Source organism: Miscanthus floridulus, chromosome 9, assembly GCF_019320115.1.
Source record: "Miscanthus floridulus cultivar M001 chromosome 9, ASM1932011v1, whole genome shotgun sequence".
In the NCBI taxonomy this organism is placed as follows: domain Eukaryota; kingdom Viridiplantae; phylum Streptophyta; class Magnoliopsida; order Poales; family Poaceae; genus Miscanthus; species Miscanthus floridulus.
The window spans coordinates 97,454,922-97,478,687 of NC_089588.1; the positions used below are offsets into that span (position 1 = coordinate 97,454,922).

Sequence of the window (23,766 nt, forward strand, 5' to 3'; positions counted from 1 at the left end):
AACAAAAGAGTTTAGGTTACAATTTTTTGTTGTGTATAATAATGCAAAACCAAGTCTAGGATTTTTTTTATAATTTTTTTGGTAATATTTTATTTATTAGGCAATTAATAACTCTATGCATTTTTATATAAAAGAAATATATAAAAAGGAAAAAACTTATGAAAACCGGAGAATGCCAACTGCAGACCACCTTTACTCCCGGGCCTAAAATGCCCTTTACTCTCGGGCCGTGGCTACACCCGGGACTAAAGGTGGGCTGCGTTTTCGCAGCCCGCCAAAATGACCTTTACTCCTGGGCCGTGGCTACACCCGGGACTAAAGATCAGACCTTTAGTCCCGGTTCTAATCATCACTCGGGACTAAAGGTGGGTTGCGTTTTCGCAGTCCGCCAAAATGACCTTTACTCCCGGGCCGTGGCTACACCCGGGACTAAAGATCAGACCTTTAGTCCTGGTTCTAATTATAACCCGTGACTAAAGGGTCTTTAGTCCCGGTTCGTAGCGGCAATCGGGACTAAAGGTCCCCCTTTATAAAACCTCTCTGTCTCCGCAAGCCTCATCTTCTCCACCAGATCGATCCAGCAGCGCCGCCGCCCCCAGGCCACCCTAGCCTCGCCTCACGCGCGCACGCTGTCACCGGCCGGCCAACGCACGCCTCGCGTCGTCCTCGTCCCCGGCCCACCTCGCCCCCAAGCAGTCTTCTCCAAGATCCGCAGCAGGCCATAGCTACGGCACGTCTCCAGGTTTGGCCCCGGTCTCCCTCTTCCTCTGCACTTCCCTTGATGATGCCGTAGTTGGTGTTCCGACGACGATGGAGATCGCCGTGCTAGGTTGGCGTGATGTGCCGTAGCTGTGGTGTGATGTGCCGTAGCTGTGGCCCCGGTCTGTTGTCTGACTGTCTTTCTCATGATGTGTGTAGATCAATAGAATCGGTATTAGTGATTAGCGGTGAGCAGTGATGATCAGTGCTGTGCATGATAGTTGTGTGTGTTGCTATTGCTAGGAGGTAGCATGCTCAAGTGTAGAAGGGGCAAGGGCCAAGGGGCTTGTTCTGTCATCACAAGAGGGAGGACGACGGTTAGCAGTGTGTTTGTGAACCTGCTTTGCTGGCTTGAAGTCTTTCTCGCGATATATGCGTATACTAGCCTTGGTGGTGGCGGGAGCGGGAGGGGAAGAAGGAGGCCGCCGCCGTGGCCATGGAGCTCCGTCATGACAAATCCTTTAATTAAAAGCTCTACTAGATGATCATGTTTATTAGAATTATGATTTTATACATGTTTTTTTGGCTGCAGAAGCTGGACCTCGTGTTTGACACCTTGGATGTGAGCCACCGCCGCCACAATATATAATCCGTTTATGATGGATTAATTGCTCCAACCTTTTGTAATCGGATGGATGCGTGTGCCGAGCCCTCGTGCCAGCAATCTTGTAATGCGATTTTGCGCTGAGCCATCGAGCTCAGTGGAGCACGGGTCGCCCAGTGTCTCGTCGTTTCCTCCTTTTTGCGCAGTAGCTTATGATGACTAGTTAGAAAATTGTAGAAAATCCGTACTAGTTGAACTTGCGGACCGTGTTCAGCTCGGCGAGCATGTTCTCTGCCGAGCGGTAACGGACGTCAAGGAGGAGCTTTGATTCTATGAGGGAGAGCGGCAACGGCCGTGGAAGACCGTGTTCCCTTTCTCATAGAATCGGAGCTCTTCCGTGGCCAAGTACGGTGCCATCTGGTGGAGAAATGCTCGCCGAGATGATCATGTAAGCAAGGTCAACTAGTACGGATGGTTATTTATTCACACGTCCCAATATCGTCGCAGTAGTCTGTCAATCACCATACCCAAACGTAGTATATATATAAATATAAATGATAATCGATTGTTATGTGTGTACACTCCTATTCTTCTGTTAATTTGCGGAAATATCATATGAATTACTTACCTGCCGTAGTAAAAGACGAGAACACAATGACCATGGCCACGGCCATGAAAAATGCCAACGACATAACACTAGCAACTTTCTCGGCAAGCAGAGTAGTGTTAAACGCTCTGGAAACCTTTAAACTTTGTCAGTTAAGATTTCCCCTTCAAACAAGCTAGGCACTTAAATAAGGCTTATCACTAGTACAGATACAAATGATTTTTACAAATGTTACTATCCTTGAGGTGGCACGTCTTGCAGGAGTTCATTTTATAGATATAGTTTTTTATTTTTTATAGATATATCTGGTGGTGTAAAAGCTAGATGGCTGCCCCGAGAGACAACATGGATGAAGAAATGATGAATATTATCAACACCGGCACTCAATTTGTCGAATGTGACCAGCAGGATATAGATGACGGGAGTCAATACCTGGCTCTTGAAGATAACCAAGAAAATATTGTGCAAGAAAATACAGGCGAGGTATATATTATATATATATTTGAATATTATATATATATATATATTTGAATATCTATCATCTATTATACGTAGCCCTCTGGATCGACGACAAAAAAATTTGAGGCCCGAAAAAAGCCATTGGAGGGGCGCTACATAATATCGGAATTCAATATAGAGACAGGCGAACCACTTGGTCCACACGCAAGGAAATTCATGCAACACTGTGGGTGCCTTGTAAGGGACAGACTTCCGATCAGAGCCCGTGAATGGAAGCAAAAGACCAACGAGCCTCATGTTAGTTTTGTCTCTGATCTTGATAAGAATTTAATTTGGGATGATATTCTTCAATATTTCACGTTCCAAGCGGATGATTATGATGCTATCAACGATGATGAATTGAAGGAACTAGTTCAAAATTGGGCTATGAAGAAGATGGCCACACAATTTCAGACTTGGAAGAAATCCCTATACATGAAATACGTCAAGAAGAACGTAACGCCCAATTTCAATACTAGTGGCCCGCTCACAAAGTTGAGGCCCTACTGGAATGATTTTGTATAGTATAAGACATCGGAAGAGGGTGAGGAACGGGTGAGAAGGAACCAAGAGAATGCCCGACAGAAGGTATACCACCATGGCATGGGATCTGGTGGCTACGCGACTGCCATTCCCAAGTGGGAAAAAATGGAAGTGGACATTCTTGCTAAGGGTATCACACTAGAATCACTCAATTGGCCCAAACGCGTGAAGAATTGGTTTTTCGCTCATGGGGGAAGACTGGACCTAGAGACCGGGAAGCTGGTTCATGGCTCAAAACTCGAAAGAGCAACACAAAGATTATCTTATGCTCTACAAGTTAAAACTATTGGTGCGTTCAGGCCCAATAGAGAGAAGGATGAACTGACGTATGCCATCGGGACCGCTGAACACAGTGGCCGAACGAGAGGTTTAGGACAGAATATTTCTTGGGAGCATGGTTTCCCTGATGATAGAGATACCTACAGAAGCTGGCAGAGAAGGAAGGATGAGGATGCAGCGTGGATCAGCAGGTTGGAGGAATTGGTTCGTGAGTCACGGGAGGCGTTGCTTCAAGCACAAGAGCACAAAAAAGACATGCAAGCTAGAATGCAGGACGAAATCATAAAGCAAGTGCAAATAGCAATGAGTGCCCAGAGGCAGGCATCAGATCCAGGAATGAACATTAATATTAGCCCCCCTGATCAGTTGAAAAGCAGCTGCGCTTCCACGGAGTTGCCAAATCAAGATGACGCAATGCTACGTTTCCCCGTGGATGACATCACTGCACCGTTTACATCATGTGAGCTACATATTCCAAAAGAGAATGCCACAATCATGGTGGCTCTCGGCATTTTTTCTCCTCCAGATCCTACCAAGACACCAAGAATCCTTGGGGCAATAATACCACCTGGATATGTTAGCGTCTCAGTTGATAGAGTTAACAAATGTTTTATTGACCTGCCTCTTGACATTCCAGGAGGTGATGGGGAGAAGACTCTAGGAGAAGCAGAGAAAACATTCATACTATGGCGCAAGCGCTACATCATTATTCCCAGAGTCTCTAATCCACCACCGCTTCCTCAACTGCCAGACAATAGGTGCGGACAAAAGTGAACGAAATAATTTTTTCACAAACTTTCTATTGACATGCATGATTAATAATAACAATTTCTTATACCTAATTATTCTTTTTTGTAATCAGATCATCATAGTGCTCCGGGCAATCAGGTGGCAACGCCGCCACCGCCGCCACCTCCAAGGAGGTCTCCAACGCCTCCAAGGAGGTCTCCAACGCCTCCAACGGCTGCCCCGCCTCCCTTGATGACTAAGAGGAAGCCAGCTCCTAAGAGGTCCGCCCCGCAAACAAAGTCGTTGTCCCACCAGCCGCCAAAGAAGAAAGCCTCATCTAATCCAGTTATTCCCCAAAAACTGTCTTTCGAGAAAAGTGAAAAGGATTTAAAAGCTGCAGTAAAAAAAGATGTGGATAGTTTCTTCGAAAAAGTAAAAAAGCAACGAGAAGAGAGGGAGAACCTGGAGAAATCATACTTCTACCTACCTTCAGATCTTCTAAGAAAGAAGGTGGACCAGAAAAAGTGGGAATCTCAAAAGACCCGGCCAAAATCGACTACGACCGCTCTCTCACCAAGTCATTTGAGGCAGCACAGAAAAAGACTAGACCAGGAAAAGGTGTTGCACAACTCGGACAACAATCGCAACAATCAGTCCCCCCTCTTGTCGTTCGTAATCAATATGGTTCAAACTGAGACTTAGACGTCGATTTTGAGGAGCTGGCTCGGTTTTACGAGGAAACTGGTTTGGACCTTGCCCAAGTGCTCGCTGAAGGACCATCTGCTCCGAAAGTGGATCCTTGGAAGAAATTTGAACGTGGAAAGAGTCTATACAACCCTGAGGCCTTAGGTGAACTGGGTACGCAAATGTACCTGCTAAACAAGTGGTACATGACGGCGTGTGAACGGGGAGAGGCCTTTGTTACTGTTAGAGTTAGAAACCAACATTACTTCCGTGGCGATGACGTTATATATGTCGAGTTTGAAGAATTACACCAACTATGCCATCCGGACTCTCTCGACAAAAGTCTCATTAGCTGCTATTGTCTGTAAGTGTGATTATTTTCTACTATTAAAGTGTGTATATATAAAGCTACATGTATATATATACATTATATATCCTCACACTATATTTTTATATATGCAGATATGAGATGACAGAACTCAGAAAGAGAAAGGATAATGATGTTGGTTTCGTTGATCCAAATATCGTATTCAAACACCCTAATCCCCCGCCTCAATGGAAAGCTGAACTCGAGAAAAATCTCATGAGGTTCTTAGTGAACCAACAAAACAAGGATATACTCTTCCCCTACAACTTCAAGTGAGTGTTAAATAATTAATGTCGATCATATGGACATTTGTTCAATTATTTGCTTACTAGCTAAGCTATCTCCCATATATATACATATATGTTGACTCTAGTTAATGTCGATCATATTTGCGTATAAAAACATATGCAGCAATCACTGGATATTGATGGTCATCGATATGGCCAATAGTCGGTTGAGAATCTTAGACTCGTTAAGAAAAGAGCAAACAGAGTACCAAGACATGATAGATATTATCCAAGGGTAATATGGTCTCTCTAGCAACTATATATACCCCGATCTCTTAACTGCAATAATTATTAAAGACCAAATTAATGTTTTATTTTATTGGGCGCAGTGTTTGGAAAAGTTTTATTGAGAATCACCACATGAAATATTGCAAAGCGCCACTGGATGTAATCGCACACAAAGTAAGTACTATCTACATTTATATATATATATAATTCAATTAACACCGAGCATGCTTTCAATTCACCGGATCTTTTTTCTCGTAAAAGTGGATTCTGAGGCAAGAACAGGGGAACAACTACTGCGGATACTATGTTTGCGAGTTTATCGGGGCATACACAAAAAAAACTCCTGAAGAGATCCTCAAAGTATGTTATATAAATATATTCATATATTCACAATTTCTTTTGTTGCTCATATATATAAGTAATCAAGTGACTAACACACACACATATATATATATTAATACTTTTCCTTTAACTTTTATTGAAGACTCTATGATTGAAGGAAAAAGTCATACGACGTGACCAACTGAAAGCAATTCAAGAGATCATAGCAGGATTTCTTAATGACCAGGTCCTCAACCCTGCCGGCGAGTTCTACAATGACGTCAACGAAACATGGAAGCCAAACTAGATGGAGTGATTTTGTTATCCCAAGGATATGATAGAATATACAATGCAACCTTTATTTGTAATATATATATACACACACATACATACATATTATATGTACATAAAATAACGTACAATATATGTATATGCATGTAATATATACGTTAGTTTCATACTTTAGTTTGTACAAAATGTTCGAACATTATAAACATGTAGAATACGTATATTATTAGCAGCGTAGAATGCGTATTCGAAAACCTATTCGAAAACCAAAACGAATCATCAATTGAAAATAGAAACAAAAAAAAGAAAAAAAGGAAACCTTTAGTCCCGGTTGGTAATACCAACCGGGACTAAAGGGCCGCCCCACGTGGCCAGGCCGGGAGGCCCTTTAGTCCCGGTTGGTCTTACCAACCGGGACTAAAGGTGCACCTTTAGTCCCGGGCACGAAACTGGGACTAAAGGAGGGGACCTTTGGTCCCGATTTTGTACTCCTGGTTCCAAAACCGGGACTGAAGGCGGTTGAGAACCGGGAGTACAGCCCGTTTCTCCACTAGTGGAGCTTGCACTCCAAGATCAGTCTTGTCGATGTTTTATCCATGTCCATCTGTTGTAGAGGCCATAAGAAGTGTCTTTCCCAAGTTGATATCATCATCATCGTTGTTCCTACGTATATTGAAAGCAACACCATTAGGTAGCAACAAATTCTTACTTTCGTTGTGCAAACATAGGAACCAACTCACCTCGTCTTCAACTTTCATGGGCATATCGATAGGTGCCATGTTCTCATCGATCCCCTCTCTAATGCCGTGAAGACCATCACCTTATCTAGACCTGACTCATGTCATCTCTTCCGATGTGTTTCTATATCCTTTATAGAAAGACTTTTATCACGTGTCTCTTTTTTGTCATGGACTATATAAGCTTGCCGTCGTCTTCTATACACATCAGCTTAACTTTGAGTCTGTTTACTTTCTTTGCAGATGCTCCATCTATTCTTAATTACTCCCTCCATTTCAAATTATAAGTCACTCCAACTTTCTTGAAGAGGCAAGGCATCTCACATTTGACCAAAATTATAGAAAAAATTATAATGATTTATGACATCAAATAGGTATAATATGATAATATAATTAATGAATAATCTAATCATACTTGTTTGGTATCTTAAATGTTACTATTTCATTACATAAATTTGGTCAAACTTGAGATGCTTCGACACTCCAAGAAAATTGGAATGACTTATAATTTGGGATAAAGGGAGTACCAAGCAAGCTTAAGCCCCTTCTTGCTAATGTTCCTTTGCGAGGATGCACTGTGGCGGATCTCTCCTCATGATTCACATCACTTCTAACTAGGGATATAAACAGATCGAATACGGACGGATATCACTGATATTACATTTGTTTTCATATTTCTGTTCGTATTCGGATTCGAGTACGGATAGTGTCAGCTATGTCGGATAGGATACGATTGGATATCGACATAATAAATATGCGATTTGAGTATTCGAATACGGATACGGTATCGGATGTTGAATATCCGGACTCAGATACGGACGGATCAAAACTCCTCTAAATGAATTCGGTCTCGGATACGGTTCGAAAATATCCGTACCGTTTTCACCCCTACTTGTAACTCTTTTCAAAGGCCACCATACCTTTTGTTTCCTCTTGCAACTTCATGTGCCGCATGGACCCACCAATGTTGGCACTCCCCGCTAATCATCTTATCTCTTTCAATCAAATTGATGTGTCCCCAAACCCTGCTTAAGTAGACAAAATTTCATAAGGCAATCTAGCTCTTGATTTCTTGGTCCTAGACCCTTCTTAATTTTTCCTTTGGAAAACTCTTGTGGACCCCGCACCCTCCACAGTCGAAGTCGATAGATCGTGACTAGGACAAGTGAGGAGTGAAGACACCAACCACAACCATGTAGATGACCGAGGCAACCTCAAGACAAACCAGGGAGGAACGCCAACGCCATGAAGGGACGACTACCATGAAGGCAAAAAAAGAGGGGCAAAAAAGAGTTGAATCTGTATATGGGGGAGATCTATACCGGAGAGCAGATAAGTTCGGGAAATTTGTGAGAAAAATCTCGGTTGTGGGATATTGTCCAACCAAGTTTTACTCCCAGCAGGGGTGAGTAGTCAGTGCAGTGAAAAGAGTATACTACATCTATAATAAAACAACTATAGGTTGGTGCGCAAATTACCCCAACATCTTGGTATTTGCTTAATTCAGTGCAAACTTGTCATTTGTGTGTGTGTATATGGTCCAAAGACAGCCCCCGTGTGTATGTATCCACGGCGACACCGAGGTACATAATGGCTTTGGAACTGCTAGTGTTTTGGTTTGTATTGAAGCCTCCTCTGTCATCTCGGCTTGCTGGGAACTACAGACGAGCTCGATGCCTCGGCTTGTAGGGTCAGGAGAAAGTGCGACGAACCGTACATAGGCAAGGTTATGTTCTTCGTTTCCGTAAACAACCACTACATCCATTGGATCGGACGCTCGGTGGTCACAACACCCATAAGGCGATGAAGTAGCGGACGATATCATCATATTGGTGATCGGCGAGCGTGGATCAACGCATGCAGCTGCGTCTATGGAGCCCCATCGACGCGAACTCGGCACAGCTCCTCGGGAATATGGTTAGTTCCCATCTGTTATTTGCAAAGATGTCAACTTATTCAATCAAAAGGTACAAGAGTTCGTGTGTGTCTCATCGAGATTACAATTTGAGTTCAGTTAGTGATCTGTCAGTCTGTCTATTGTTCCTACTTTAAGGGAAAATAACCCCTTTTGTTCTTGCCATTGGAATATCAACCTGATGTATTAGGTTCTGCATGGCTACAATGTTTTAATGACAAGAAGTCATCTTTTTTCATGTGGTTCTGGGAAAATAGTAATATTTAGGCTTTTTTGTACAATGTAAGACACAATTTTGGTTTTCTATATAATCTAAGATTTAGGGCTGGTGGAATTCTGTATTCTTCTCAAGATATTTTGGAGACTTTGGACTCTGAAGCAGCACCTAATTTAGAAAATTCCAGAGAATCCGATCACTGGTTGTTTGTAATGATTTATTGGCATTGGCATCTCCATGAAAAAAAATCAAACGTTTAAGCTTTAAGAGTGAGTTTTCAGCATTGACACCATTTATCCAAGGACTGGGTTGTACAAGAACAAGTAACTGAAATGAAAATGCATGGCAATGATATATCTAGTCAGTTCCTCACTCACTCCAAAGTTGAATCAAGAGGCTTGCAAATGATCATATAAGAAACAAATATGGTGCAGGGACAAGACGTGGTGATCTCAATACACTACCCAACAACAGCTTCTTAATGGCTTCAAGATGTAGAGCCGGTTGTGTCAAAGCAGCCTTGGCGAGCAGCTCCCACAAGCAAGGTTCACTTTACCGGTACAAAAAAAATAGCGGAGGTCACCGATAAACGGGTTTATCGGATTTATCCGAAAATTTCTAGGTCAAAAATAAAACAAAAAATACCTAATGTCTCTATAAAATTACATAAGTTGTCTCTAAAGCAGTTAACATTACGAACTAGCACATAATAGTATTGATACAAGATAATATCTCATTTTCATGTAGGTGGACTAGTGAAATTTGAAATCTCGATGATAAATAAAATTTATCGGACCTCAGCGATAAACGGGTTTATCGAAATTTTATTGCCGATAATTTTTTCCCTGCCCACAAGTCCCTGGTTCTCACATGTAACTGAAAATTAGCATCAGCCTTTGGAAAGTGAATCAACATACATGTAAATTATCAAGTCTGTCCATACAAATTTCAACTAATTGTAGATACAAGTCGAATCAAAGGCTCCTTGTAACAGCATGTGTGCGCATTCAATTTGGCTGAATCAGCATAACACTGCAGCAAACAGGGTCATCATTTGCTTCCATATCCGATGAGAGAGAACAGACAGTGGAAGGGCAAGAGGACAGCAGCCGCATACTAAGCACATAGTTGGCGTCCATGAGCAACCTAACTGCGCTGCAGTCTGCTAGGCGACTGCCTCCTAGGCCCCGACGGCGTCGCGGATGAAGTCGAGCCCGTCGTCTAGGGCAGCCGAAAGAAGGCAGCGATGTTGGACGATAGCAGAAATCGAACACACGTGGTGTTGAGGGAGGCGGCGGGGTAAATTTAGACCGCATCTCTAGCCATCGTCGTGGACAGAGCGAGCAAATTGGGGTTGGCTGGAATCCAACGAAAGAGCATGGATGACCCAGCTTCATATACGCTCCCACCGATATGGCTCGGCTTGGTCCCCCATGGGCAAATATACTACCAAGGTTGTATTTGTACACGCACCAGTTAGGAAGTGTTTGGCAAGGCTTTTCTGGAGGAGCCGAAGCCGTTTTGAAGAAGCCACAAAATATTTGATAGGGCTCCATGGGAGGAGCTGAAACCGGAGCCGGGAGCCAGAGAGGAGCCCTAACAAACATGCTCTTGGCATAGTTCTTCTACTAAATTGAGTATATGTTGTTGGACTAATTTGTATCCACTAGCCTACCTGTTGTATTCTAGGTGCAATTTACTCAAATGAAAAAATAATTATTATGACCAAATTTCCAAAAACACTCTCCAATGACTTTTTTAACTAGATCTTCAAATATAGCCATCATCTATTTCGAATTTCTCGCTATTTAAAAATAGAGGACGAAACTGGCTGTCTAAAGCAAGGCATAGAGATGTTGTTAGAGGGTAAAAAGATATAGAAAACGATTTCTATTTAAATGACTTTTTAAATAACGATGATTTACACGGAGATGCTCTGCGCGGCTGGTTTTTGGGTGATGGGGTGGCAAGCTCCAAGACTGCGGACTCTGTTTTTTTGCGATTGCAAGACTGTGGACTCTTATCTCCTTCCCACGGTGAATATCACGAAACAAAGCCCGTGTTAGTTTATTTTATGGTTGATTTTTCTAATCTTATTATATTTCCTCTTTCTTTATCGGCCGGAAGACCAAGAGACCCTCTCCCGTTATCATTTTCTTAGATTAGACATGACAAGAACACCAAGATGACCTATAACCAAGGGCTTGATTGGTTTGCAGCCAAAATTTACTATGCCTGAGATTTGGCAAGTTAAAGTTAGGTAAAAAAATTATCATACATTTGTCAAGCCAAATGTGAGAGGTTGGTAAATTTTGATAGCAAACAAAATAATAGCTAAAATCATGGCTTGCCAAATCTTTGGCTCGGCATATTTTGGAAGCCAACCAATCAAGCCTTTGTTGCAAGAGTTTCATCTGGTGCCTGACAACTTCGCCGATTGCGTCATCAGTTGCATCATCATCCATGACCAACAGAAAACACCGACTGGAGGGCCCTGCCGCACCCCCGCGTGCGCCAGCGCGAGCGTCACGTGGTCAACTGATCTAACCAGGCCCTCTGCCAGCACCCACCTGGGGCGCGAGCCGAACCGAACACCCCAAACAACTAGGGATGGAAAATGGAAATGGATATCCAAATTATCCGATATCCGTATCCACTAAAATGTGTAATATGGATATTCCTATTCGTATCAGTTTATAATATGGATACTAAATGGATATATCCGAATTCGTTTTTCAATGTTTTTCTCAATCCGATTCCAGATCCGTATTCAACAATATCTGACCGTATATGTATCCACAAAGAAAACAAGGTATCATCAACCTACTTCAAAGTTTTCTCTCCATAACGTGTGACTAATTGTTTAATTTTATTATTACTAATAATGCATTGAATCCATTTAATAGCATATCTATAAATAACTTTTAGTATTAATTTAAAATTATTAATGATACACAAAGATTAAATTAATTTTAGTATTTTTCTGATTTAGTTTAATCCTAATATATTTGTTCTTTTAAATTATTTTAATACTTCAGCTTATTTATTTATTGATGTAAATTATTTAATTTCATAATAAATATTTATATAAATTTATAATTTCATAATAAATATTTATATAAATATAATATTGATTGATTAATTGATATATTGAGTTATTAAATATTTATTGATAACTATATTATTTTTACGTGCTATGCTTGTGTATGTTATATACGCAAATTGTAACACCCCAAAATTTGCCTCTTTTGAAAATAGGATTAAAATGATTTAATTCTATATTTTTGTGCTCATGAAATATAGGAAAATAAAAATTTTCATTAAATTAAAATTTATCATAAGGTAATAACATGTTTGAGCATACATGCCCTTACATTTGATTTATTTGGTTGAGTGGTTTTGACGGAAAATTTAAAATGGTTTAAATTGCTTTTGCAAATGAAATTAAAAATGGCTTTAATGTAAAAAAAAGAATGGAAAAGAAAATCTGAAAATAAAAGAGTTCAACAAGTTGTCAAATTTATTCTTGGAAAACTTAATAAAATTTCTCATTTTTATTAGAATAAAAAAGTGTATTTTAAATCATATACGAGTTTGATTTGGTTTGCATTTGGATTTGAATTCGAAAACAAAATGGAAAAAAAGATTTGAAAATGAAAAAAACTTTTCCCTTTCTCTTCTAGCCGAACGGCCCAGCTCTCTTCATCCCGATCTTGCGGCCCAGCTCTCTCTAACCGCGCGGCCCGCTTCCTTCTCCCTGTTTCCCCGCTCGGCCTCCGCTTCCACGGCCTAGCAGCAAGCCAGCCGGCCCAACTAGGCCGACGCCGCGTTCCTCCTTTCCCTTCTCTATCGCTGACAGGTGGGCCCCATCCGTCAGGCCTTTCTCCCACCTTTCGTCGCCACTTCGGACTCCACCGCTGGGACTCCACGTCGTTTCCATCGCGTCTGGTGCCGTGTCGCCCAAGCTGCGCCAGCCCCATATAAGTCGAGCCGCACCTTGCGCCGCCTCCCTACTCCGCCCTCCAGCGCCACAGCCATCCTCGCCGAGTCGCCGTGGCCCTAGCCGCCGCGAGCTTGGAGAGCCGCATGCTGCCCCGTCCTCTCCACGCTGCCAGGGATCTGCTCTCGTCCGCGTGAAGCAGCTAGGTGAGCTTGCCGTTCTCTTCTCCACCTCCCCAAGTCCTTCGTTGAAGCAACCGCGCCCGGAATCACTGTTCTGGCGAAGCTCTATCGCCAGCAATGGCCGACCACCGCCGCTGTCTTCTCTTTTCGGCCGGCGTGCGTCCTCTCTCTCCCTTGCTTCTATTCTCAACCGTCCAAAATAGATCCGATGGTCGAGATTTCATGTTACCTCTTCGCCTGGCATAATTTCTAAAGAGCCCCTCTAGTTTTTCATTTTTCGTTTTCAAACCCGCGGTCCAAAGCGCAATCACAGAGTACGTTTTTCTCTTTGGAAAGCATAGTTTCTTCGGTTTAGATCCAAAATACGTTTTCACTTATTTACAGCTTTGCCACTACATTCTTTAGGCCATAACTTCTCCGTTTTAACTCCGATTTGACCCGTTCAACTTGCGTTAGGTTCGTAATTTCATAATCTACATGTTTATAGTACTGTTAAGTATGTTTTCAACTTTTCAAATTCGAGGTTAGATTTAATCTATTATTTTAATTAAGAAAATTTTGTTTAATTCATATCTTCTACGTTCTAGCACCGAATTGACCCATTCAAGTTGTGCTAGATTCATTGCAACGAGATCTACGCATTAGTAACAATGTTTATCATGACACTATTTCTGGAATTTTATTGTTTTAACTCTAATTTGAATAATAATTATGCAACTGGATTTTATAAATAAAATATGATTTGTTTTACTTTAGTTTTATAATTCAAATCTAAATTTAACTTGATTCAATTTATATTATTTATAAAATATCTTATATATATGAATTTATATAGTTAAAATAAAAGAAGCCTATAGTTTTCTTTTCCATGTATTAAGCCAATTTATCGGTAGATGTATCTTTTTCACCTTAGCTCCGATTATCGTGCTTTTCATGTCTGTGTGTTCGTAGCGAGACGTAGGTTCGTTTTACAAACTTTTTATCTTGATTTTATGTTTGGTTTATTGTTCTAATTTAGATATGTTCACTACGGGAGAGGCAAAATTCCCCGAGTGTCTCTGGCTTCCCCGAGTGCCAAAAATCGGACACTCGGGAAAGATAATCTTCCCCGAGTGTTGCACTCGGGGAAGAATTACACTCGGGGAAGAGAGGCTTTCCCGAGTGCCGAAGAGATCCTGGCACTCGGTAAAGACCAGCACTCGGCAAAGGCCCTCTTCCCCGAGTGCAACACTCGGGGAAGATCGTCACTCGGCAAAGAAACCTGTTACTTGACGGTTCACCCCACCCACGCCGTTAAAACTTAAAAGAAAAAAAATCTTCCCCGAGTGCCTTTCCTGGCACTCGGGGAAGAGTCCCTTTTCCGAGTGCCAGAGCAGGGCACTCGGGAAAGAGGCTGCCTTCCCCGAGTGCCCTGTCCTAGCACTCGGGAAAGGGCCTCTTCCCCGAGTGTCTTCCCTGGCACTCGGGGAAGAATTTTTGTTTTTTTTTGTTTTTTTTGCCTTATTTTTTTTGTGAGGTCTTCCCACATTATTTAAAACTCCCTGTTCAAATTTGGGACAATTTTAACTTTTTTTGTTATATTTCGTTAGTTTTTTTCGTTTCGTTGAATTTTTTTGCACACTTCGAATTTGAACTGCAGGTGCATGAAATAATAGAATTTGGTGATTCAAAAAATTATATTAATGATATTTGGTGTATGTTGAGGCCTTATCCAGGAACTCGCATGAAATGTCGAGCATCTTGTTGACGTAACATGACGAATAACTTGCGGGAAAAGTGTTTTTAAATTATATAAAATCCGAACGAAGTCCAAAAATCACGAAACTTGTCTGGGCGTCGTGTTATCGCATGTAGAGGCTATGATAAAAAATCGAGAAGGTTTCGAACAAGTTGCGACGTCAGATGCCTAAAACCCAAACATTCCCGCATGCCTCTACAAGTGATCACATGCAGAGATGTCTGAGTTTTAGGCATCCGACGTCGCAACTTGCTCAAAACCTTCTTAATTTTTTATCATAGTCTCTACATACGATAACACGACGCCCAGACAAGTTTCGTGATTTTCGGACTTTGTTCGGATTTTATATAATTTAAATACACTTTTCCCGCAAGTTGTTCGTCATGTTACATCAACAAGATGCTCGACATTTCATGCGAGTTCCTGGATAAGGCCTCAACATACACCAAATATCATTAATATAATTTTTTGAATCACCAAATTCCATTATTTCATGCACCTGCAGTTCAAATTCGAAGTATGCAAAAAAATTCAACGAAACGAAAAAAATTAATGAAATATTTAAAAAAAAGTCAAAATTGTTCCAAATTTGAACAGAGAGTTTTAAATAATGTGGGAAGGCCTCACAAAAAAATGAGGCAAAAAAAAAACAAAAAAACAAAAATTCTTCCCCGAGTGCCTTCTCTGACACTTGGGGAAGAGGCCCTTTCCCGAGTGCCAGGACAAGGCACTCGAGAAAGACTTAAAAAAAAAAAAGCCCAGCAGACCTTATCTGAACCTAACCGGCCACCCCCACACCCGCACGCCGCCCGCCAGCCCGCCCGCCCGTACGCGCTACCACGCCGCCGCCAGCCCCCTCCGCCGCTGCCGCTCGCCGCGCCCGCGCCACCGCAGCCCCCGCAGCGCCGCGCGCCCCCGCAGCCCCCGCGCCGCGCGCCCCCGCAGCCCTCGCCGGCGCGCCCCCGCAGCCCGAGACGGCGGCGCGGCCCCGCCGGCACGCCCCCGCAGCCCCCGCGCCGCGCGCCCCCACAGCCCCCGCAGGCCCCGCCGGCTCGCCCCCGCAGCCCGAGACGGTGGCGCGGCCCCGCCGGCGCGCCCCTGTCCCTGCGCGTCGAGGTCCATCCGGCCGTCGCGCCCCCTCCCCGGCCCCTGCGGCCGGCCCCGAGTGACGGCTTCATCCCCTGCGGGGAGGGAGCTCTGGGAGTGGGCATCCCTGGTGTCGCCCTTCTTCTTCTGGGGCACGGCTATGGTGGCCATGAAGGGGGTCATCCCCCGCACGGGTCCATTCTTCGTCGCCGCGCTGCGCCTGCTCCCCGCCGCCGCGCTGCTCGTCGCTTTCGCCGTCGCGCGCGGCAGGAAGCAGCCCTCCGGCTGGGAGGCCTGGCTCGACATCGCCGCGTTCGGACTCATCGACGCCGCCTGCTTCCAGGCGCGTAATCGTGGCCATGTTGACAGCTCAAGGCGTTGGTAGTTTTTAGCGTCTGTGCATGGAGTGTGTCTGTGATTCTTGGAATCTAACGCGCGGTGTTTATTCTTGCTTGCTTTCGCAGGGCTTTCTCGCGGAGGGATTGCAGAAGACGTCGGCTGGGCTCGCGAGCGTAAGGCGAAATCCAAACTCCCGCTGTCGTGGGGCTCTTGCTTCTCGAGGTTTGCCTTCTGCTGATGCTAGTTCAAACTTTTCATATGCAGTAGACAGTTTAGCAATCTTGAGACCTGAATATTGATTATAGTGACAAAAGTTTGATTGTTCATATTCTATTTTCTCCATGTTGAAGTGCAAGGCGAACATTCATGCATACATATGTATGCTCTTTATTATGCAATATTTTGGACCACACCTTAACTGATTTGGTGTTTAAAACAATTGTCTTCTGCAAACGTTCTATATTCTTCTCCACTGTTTCTATGTCAAGTGTATGTTTACAGCACATATCATCTGTAAAATGTTCAAAAATGGTTTATGGTCATCTGCACGCCCCCGCAGCCCCCGCCCTGCCACTGGTTTGGTTACTTGTGTTGCAACTTCCATACAAGGTGTATTTCTAACAGTCATTGTTTCTTTATGTGTGTAACTTTTAGCTTGATATATGTGTTGGGCTTTACATTCAGGAAAAGAAAATATGCCGATATGATAATCAATGGGTGAAATTAGCCAAAAGCAGTGTGACATGGCTGCAACCTTTGAATTGACGATAGGAATCGTAAGATGTTGTTTTGGTGTTCCTGTTGCAGGTTCTTCAGCCCACTTGGGATGGTTCCAGTTATTGCATTGGCGGGGCTTGGTCTTTTCGAGAGAGGATTCCCAGTGGTAAAGGCTCAGCTAATAATTTGCTCTTATCATTATCAATAATACGTGGCTTGTACTGTCAGAATATATGTTTCTTATGTGGGAGCTTTAGAGAAGTTCGTTTAAATCATATTAATTCAGTTACTATGAAGGACTGTAGCCTAAATGTGCATTATAGTAGTGTATATCAGTATTCTTCCCAGAAGCTCATTAGTCGATTTGATGTTCTTAGATTGGAACGTGTGTGGAGATTGGTCTTCCGATGCTTGTCCTGTTTGTGGCACTTTCCCAATATCTGAAGCACGTACAAGTGTGCCATTTTCCGATATTGGAGAGGTTCTCAGTGCTCATCTCCATCGCACTTGTCTGGTTATATGCCCACATCCTCACTGTGAGTGGGGCATACAAACATAGTTCGCAGGTCACCCAACTCAACTGCCGAACTGACCGTGCAAACCTCATCACAACCATGCCATGGTCTGTAGATTGATGCTTCAACCATTGCTTTATTTTCATCTCATTCTTTCACACTTATGGAATGAACTTGTTTGATCTCCTCAGGTTTGATGTTCCCTACCCACTGCAATGGGGTCCCCCGACTTTCAGCGCAGATCATTCATTCGGCATGATGGCTGCTGTGGTGGTGTCCTTGGTAGAGGTAAGGGCATCTCCAAGGAAACCCCTTAAAACACTTCCCCGTCTGTTTTCTCTCCTCATTGTACAAAACAGCAATCTAATAGCACTCATCTGTGCACCCATCTCTCTCTCAAATTTGGGGGAGGTTTGAGGGGTCTCCCATCTGTGCAATCCTACATGACAGTATGCTTTTGGGTAGACAAAGTGGCTTTCACTTTTAAATAAAGGATCAAATATTTAAACAAAGTGTACGGTCGTATTTCTTGCAACTAACCCAATAACTCGAGATCCATATCATATCAACTATGTTTTAGTGTTTTAAAAAGTATGACTTGCGAAAATTCAAATTATTTGAACTATGACATCTAAAAATTTAAATTTGAAATGTTGTCGAATGCTATGTGACTGAATATTTACATTCAAGTTATTGTGATGCCAAAGGAGACCTGAACTATAGTATAGTGTTGTTGTAGAATGTAAGAGAGAAGAAAAGATGGGGCATGAGAAAAACTAGTGGATACCATTCCCCCAGCCCTCAAATGCACAGATAGAAATAGCAGATGGGGGCAAATGGTTCCAGGCGCCACAACATCCCATTACTCCATGTGATCTCTAGCAGCATAGACAATGCAGTTACTTGACATCGTGCTGAACTTATTTGTCTGACTATTTTGAGCATTGCAGTCTACCGGAGCATTTAAGGCTGCTGCCCGGTTGGCAAGTGCGACGCCCCCACCACCATTTGTCCTGAGCAGGGGAATTGGATGGCAGGTCAGTTCTTGTCATACACTAAGAAACATTGAGATACTATCTTGTTGGTGACTCCTCTATGAGAAGATTAATATTTATTTTCTGTCTTCTGACATGTGAAAAATCAGGGAATCGGGCTGCTATTAGATGGGCTATTTGGTACTGCCAGCGGCGCTACTGTCTCTGTGTAAGTGTGTCTGCTTATTTGTCACAACAAGTTTGCATCCAGATCTCCAGTGTCATGCCATGCCTGACATCATGTATATTACTTTGCCTAACAGGGAGAACGTCGGTCTCCTAGGATCAACCAGGATTGGTAGCAGAAGAGTCATTCAGATCTCCGCTGGTTTCATGATCTTCTTCTCCATCCTAGGTGAAATATTATTGTCAGTACAGTCAATAAAATGACACTGAACCAATTTTTCTCTGGTTCTCAACTCATTTTGTGGTTTCAGGGAAATTCGGAGCGCTGTTCGCCTCAATTCCATTCACACTGTTTGCTGCTATATACTGTGTATTGTTTGGCTATGTCGGTATGTAATATTTGAAATGTCAAAAGAAAATATCTCTGTTATAAATGTGGTGTTATAAATGAGGACTATGTAATATTTTTAGGGTACTTTTGAACGTGTGGTTTGTAATATATTGTGGATTTCGGACAAATTTGGTCGTTTGTGATATATAAATGTGGTTTGTGACATATTGGTGTTGATTTGTGGTTTGTGATATATATATATATATATATATATATATATATATATATATATATATATATATGCTTTGTTGTTTACATGGAAAAGCAAAAAAACAAAAAAAAAAGAATTTTAGAGGTGGCTTCCCCGAGTGCCTGTGCTGTGGCACTCGGGAAAGAGGGATTTTTTTTAAAAAAAAACAAATTTCTTTGCCGAGTGCCTGAGCTGCGGCACTCGGCAAAGAGTATTTAAAAAAAAATTGAAAAATCTTTCCCGAGTGTTGCACTCGGGGAAGAAAATCAAAAAAGAAAAAAAAAAGAAAACGGCGTCGGCTGTCGGCCAACGGCGTCAAGTCTTCCCCGAGTGCCAGCACGGCACTCGGCAAAGCCTTCCCCGAGTGCATGATTTTCGACACTCGAGGAAGGCGCCTTTCCCGTGGGAGGATTAGCCGGAGGCTCTTCCCCGAGTGTTGCACTCGGGGAAGGCTTTCCCGAGTGCAACTGGGCCTTCCCCGAGTGCAACTGGCACTCGGGGAAGCCAGCAGTTCCTGTAGTGGTTGTTTGCTTCGTGTATGATTGCATGAATGGTTGTATGGTGCTTTATTATCATGTCCAGTCGGTGAGATATACGTGGTGATAAAAAAGAAGAAGAACGTTGAAGATTAAAGCTTAATGAAGGATTGGTGTTTTAAGGCAAGTATAGAATGAGATCTTCCTTGTTGTCCTATACACCATTAATCACTTATCATACTGCATGTGTCTACCTTGACTACCACTAAGAATTTCCTAGTACTTTGTACCTTGTGCCTTGATACCTATGGGGTATTGCATTGGGTAGTATAATGTTAGTGCTCAACTACAACCATGATCTTGTAACTTGACTAATGGTATATGTAATAAACACTAAAATATACTTTTTAGCAACATAGACATAGGAGTTGGAGTGTTTAGCTACTTTCTAAATGCTCTAGATTCCTCTCCCTAAGGACTTATCTGTAAGTGATCATCCGAGACTTACAGTACAGCTGTGAGGGCTATATGCCTCTAACTTTAGCTCAGTATGAGGACCTTTTTTAGCTTGTTAGTGGTTACCTTTATGGTGCAAGAGGGGCTTCGGTTTGTATGATCTCGGCCTGTCAAGATGGTGCACTTTGGTTTCTTTGTATTTTGTTAGTCACTCCTTGAAGGGGGGTTCATGCTTATTGATGGGGAAACCTTAGCGGCCTTAACTTGTTAGAAGAACCTTTGAAAGGCTTCATAGTGAACCCTGCCGACCTTCCTTGGTAGTGGGTCTAGAAGCTCGTGACCTCAGGCGAAAGGGTAAATCATCACTCACAGTGAAAGTGTATAACCTCTGTAGAGTGTAAAACTAGTATATCGGTCATGCTCATGGTCACAAGCGGCCATGGAACATTTACGGAATAGATGATCATTAATGGTTAATGATGATGAACACTGATGAACACTGATGATAAAGATGCTCACTATTGATTATTGTTTATGCTATTCATTACTCATGTTTATCTGATCATGTGTTTATCTGGGCTTGTGAATAAATTTGTTGCCACTCAATTGCTAAAAGATGTCTCATTAAAAGCTAATCGCAGTTAAACCAGTGTCAGCCTTTTGAGCCCCATGAACCCCATGCTATATTTGTTGAGTACGACATATACTTACGCTTGCTTTATTTTTTAATTATTTGGATAAAAATTCTGGATGGGTAACAGATTGCTAGAGTTTGGAGAAATTAGGCTTATGATCAATCAGTCAGTTGTCCCTGTATATTTGGAGTCTTCGCCTAAAGATCGGAGTTGTTTTTCCACTGTCTATATTCTGAGGTTATATTTTTTATACTAATACGTTATGTATTTAAGCATTGTCGATTGATATTACCCTAATTTGTGGCTATATGTGATATTTGACTTCCTGGACTCACATATGGTGTGTATCTGGTTTTGTCTTTAAAACCGGGTGCTACACAAATGCTTTAATTTCTACTTGTGTGATAATTTGTAATTCCAATACTATTGATAAAGTAAAATGGTTATTTGTTTTCTACCATTTTTATTTCAATTTCTTCACTTGATCTATTATTTTATCAATATTATCTATTATAATTTAGTTTACTTCGATATTGAAGATTATTAGAAGTGTACTCTCATTTAGTTCACTTTGGTTAACGTTGTAATTAGTAGTAAAATTTTATTCATGCATATTAGATTTAACAATTTACATTTTGAGTTGACTTGAGTAAATATCCGAAGAGAAATCCGAATCGGAGACATCCGTTTTGTATTCGTATTCGAGGATATCCGAATCCGTATTCATATTTTCGATTAAATAAAATGTGTCCGATTCCATGCCTGCGAACAACCCTTGCAGCTCCCACCCAGCCCCGACAGGGTCCGTCCACGGTCCATCCCATCCGGAAGCCGCGCCAACCGAGCACGAACAGGGGAAGCACGGACCATTCAGGCAGTCACCCTCGTCCACGCACACGCCTTTCTTTCTTTCCGAGGACAGGGGAGGGGATCCTCCGCGCCAGCGCCCACCTGGCTACCCATCCGCGGCTGACAACCGGCCCCCGACCGCAGCAAAAATCGCGCACCTTCCCTAATCCGTCCTCTGCCCCCAGCTTGTCGTTGCCTTGCTCGGTTGGCTGCGCCAGCAAGGCTCGCCCTCGCGCCGCTTACTTCTATTTTGTCCAGTCCCTTGAATTCGAATCCAAACGCGCGACCGTCGCCGCTGCGGCCGTGGGAAAGGAAACACACAAAAAAAGGCTAACGCCGTCTTCTCTTCCTCGAGGCCAAGCCGCCAAGGGAAGGAGGTGGAGCGCAGCTGCCTCTCGGTGGAGGCGCCGCGCCTCCGGGACCCGGACCCTGCCAGGTGAGTGCTGCTACCTGGATCGAATCTTATCGTCCTTCGACGTCGGTGATCTCGCGCCGAAGGGGTCGGGGTGTGGGTGGGAGGTTCCATTCGTTCGGCTGCCAGGATGCTGCGCGGCTGGTTTTTTTGGGGGCGACGGTCCCGCTAAGGGGCTAAAACAATGTAGATGTTGATTTGCATGAAGATTTAATGGTGAAATCAAGCTTTTACTACAGTGAGATAATGGTTGGTGGAAGGCCTTTGGTTGGTGGAGCACCAAAAAATGATGAGAGTGACACCTTCCTTGAACTTCAGAATTCGATGAGCGTGGCTAGCAATACTGAAGCTGATGACGCTGGTACGCAAGAGCGGTGGTGGAAGCCCAGTTCCCCTCTTGGGACCTCTATTGGGAAAAAGAAATGTGTAGGAGAAAAGCTGCTGAAAGGCTATCTATTAAAAAACTGCTGAAAGGGTATGGGTACAAACAAACTCAGTACCAACTGTGTAGGAGAAAATATCCTGGTCGTTGGTCTCCTAAGATGTAAGATTCATCATGTTCTGCTTTTTCTTGTAAGGTTTGCTACAGTATTTTTAAAGTAGAATTGATCTTAGGAGTTTACCCTTTTGGCAGATTGACAATTTCTCCAGTCCTAAGTTTTCTGCTTCTGTTTTTTTTTTAATGTGCAACAATAATGCTCACAGTAATTTTTGATGTTGTTAGAGGTATGCAAAAGTCATCCTACATATGATTTTCCACGATATGAGTTAGTTTCAGGCTAGAACTAGAAATGTGGAGTATGTGTAGTCTCTCCCAGTTATGCCTTTAGCCCTGTTAGGGTTTGATTTTTTACGGTTGCCATTGTTTTGATTTGCCTCAGTCATCTTTATTTGGTTGAATCTATCTTCTCTTCAATCATGTGATACTCTGCAATCATCTATTGCGTTTGCATTGTAATGACTGATCACCATGAGCTAAGGTCTTTTACCCCAAATGATTGGAACTGTTTAGGATACATTAAATGTTGCATGGAGAAAGTTTCTGCTAATCTTTTCTATTTTACTGGGAAAATTGCCCGTTTTACTATGGAAATTTCTGGACGCCTTGATGTATTCAGAACTAGTGGTTGCTATGGTGCTTTTGTGCTAACTTCAATGTTTTTTTCTGAAAACTCAGAAATATCAAAGCAACTTGCAATTTCCACAATGGGGTGGGCGCACACCTCTTATCCTACGGCTCAGTTTGTTCCGTGTTTCGTGCAGGTCAAAAAAGCACTGGCGCATGGGTTTTAAAGCACCGACGCACGGATTTTGAAACACTCCAGCACGAATCTTAATGCGAAATGGACGCCGGGAGATAAGGGGAGGGCGCCCTCCCCATTGTGGTTTGGCATTTCTGATATCAAAATGATGGTGGAACTCGATCTTCACGAGCCATGGATGATGACCTCCGTGAAATGAGGCTAAGTCTGTTGACGGAAATTGAGAGGAGGAAGCAAGCAGAAGAAGCACTTGAGATCTGGCAGAAGGAATGGAAGAAGCTGAGTCACCAACTATCATATGTTGCCTTATCACTTCCATCTCCAAGTATAGCTGAGGATACTGATGATTCAAGTGTGGATCCTGGAGCTGAGTTGTGCCAGCAAATAACTGTTTCACAACTTGTAGCTGCTGCTA

At 42.8% G+C, this 23,766-nt stretch overlaps 1 protein-coding gene across 1 annotated transcript; it reads left to right on the forward strand.

The window, feature by feature from the left end:
* Positions 1 to 2,234: 2,234 nt before the first annotated feature.
* Positions 2,235 to 19,236, forward strand: LOC136480364 (uncharacterized). The gene is made up of 10 exons (XM_066477933.1): positions 2,235 to 2,393; positions 15,585 to 16,326; positions 16,414 to 16,510; positions 17,096 to 17,171; positions 17,383 to 17,627; positions 17,712 to 17,808; positions 18,471 to 18,557; positions 18,665 to 18,723; positions 18,818 to 18,909; positions 18,992 to 19,236. Exons 1-10 carry the CDS (start codon positions 2,235 to 2,237, stop codon positions 19,075 to 19,077), a joined length of 1,740 nt encoding a protein of 579 aa, XP_066334030.1. The 3' UTR covers positions 19,078 to 19,236.
* Positions 19,237 to 23,766: the final 4,530 nt, after the last annotated feature.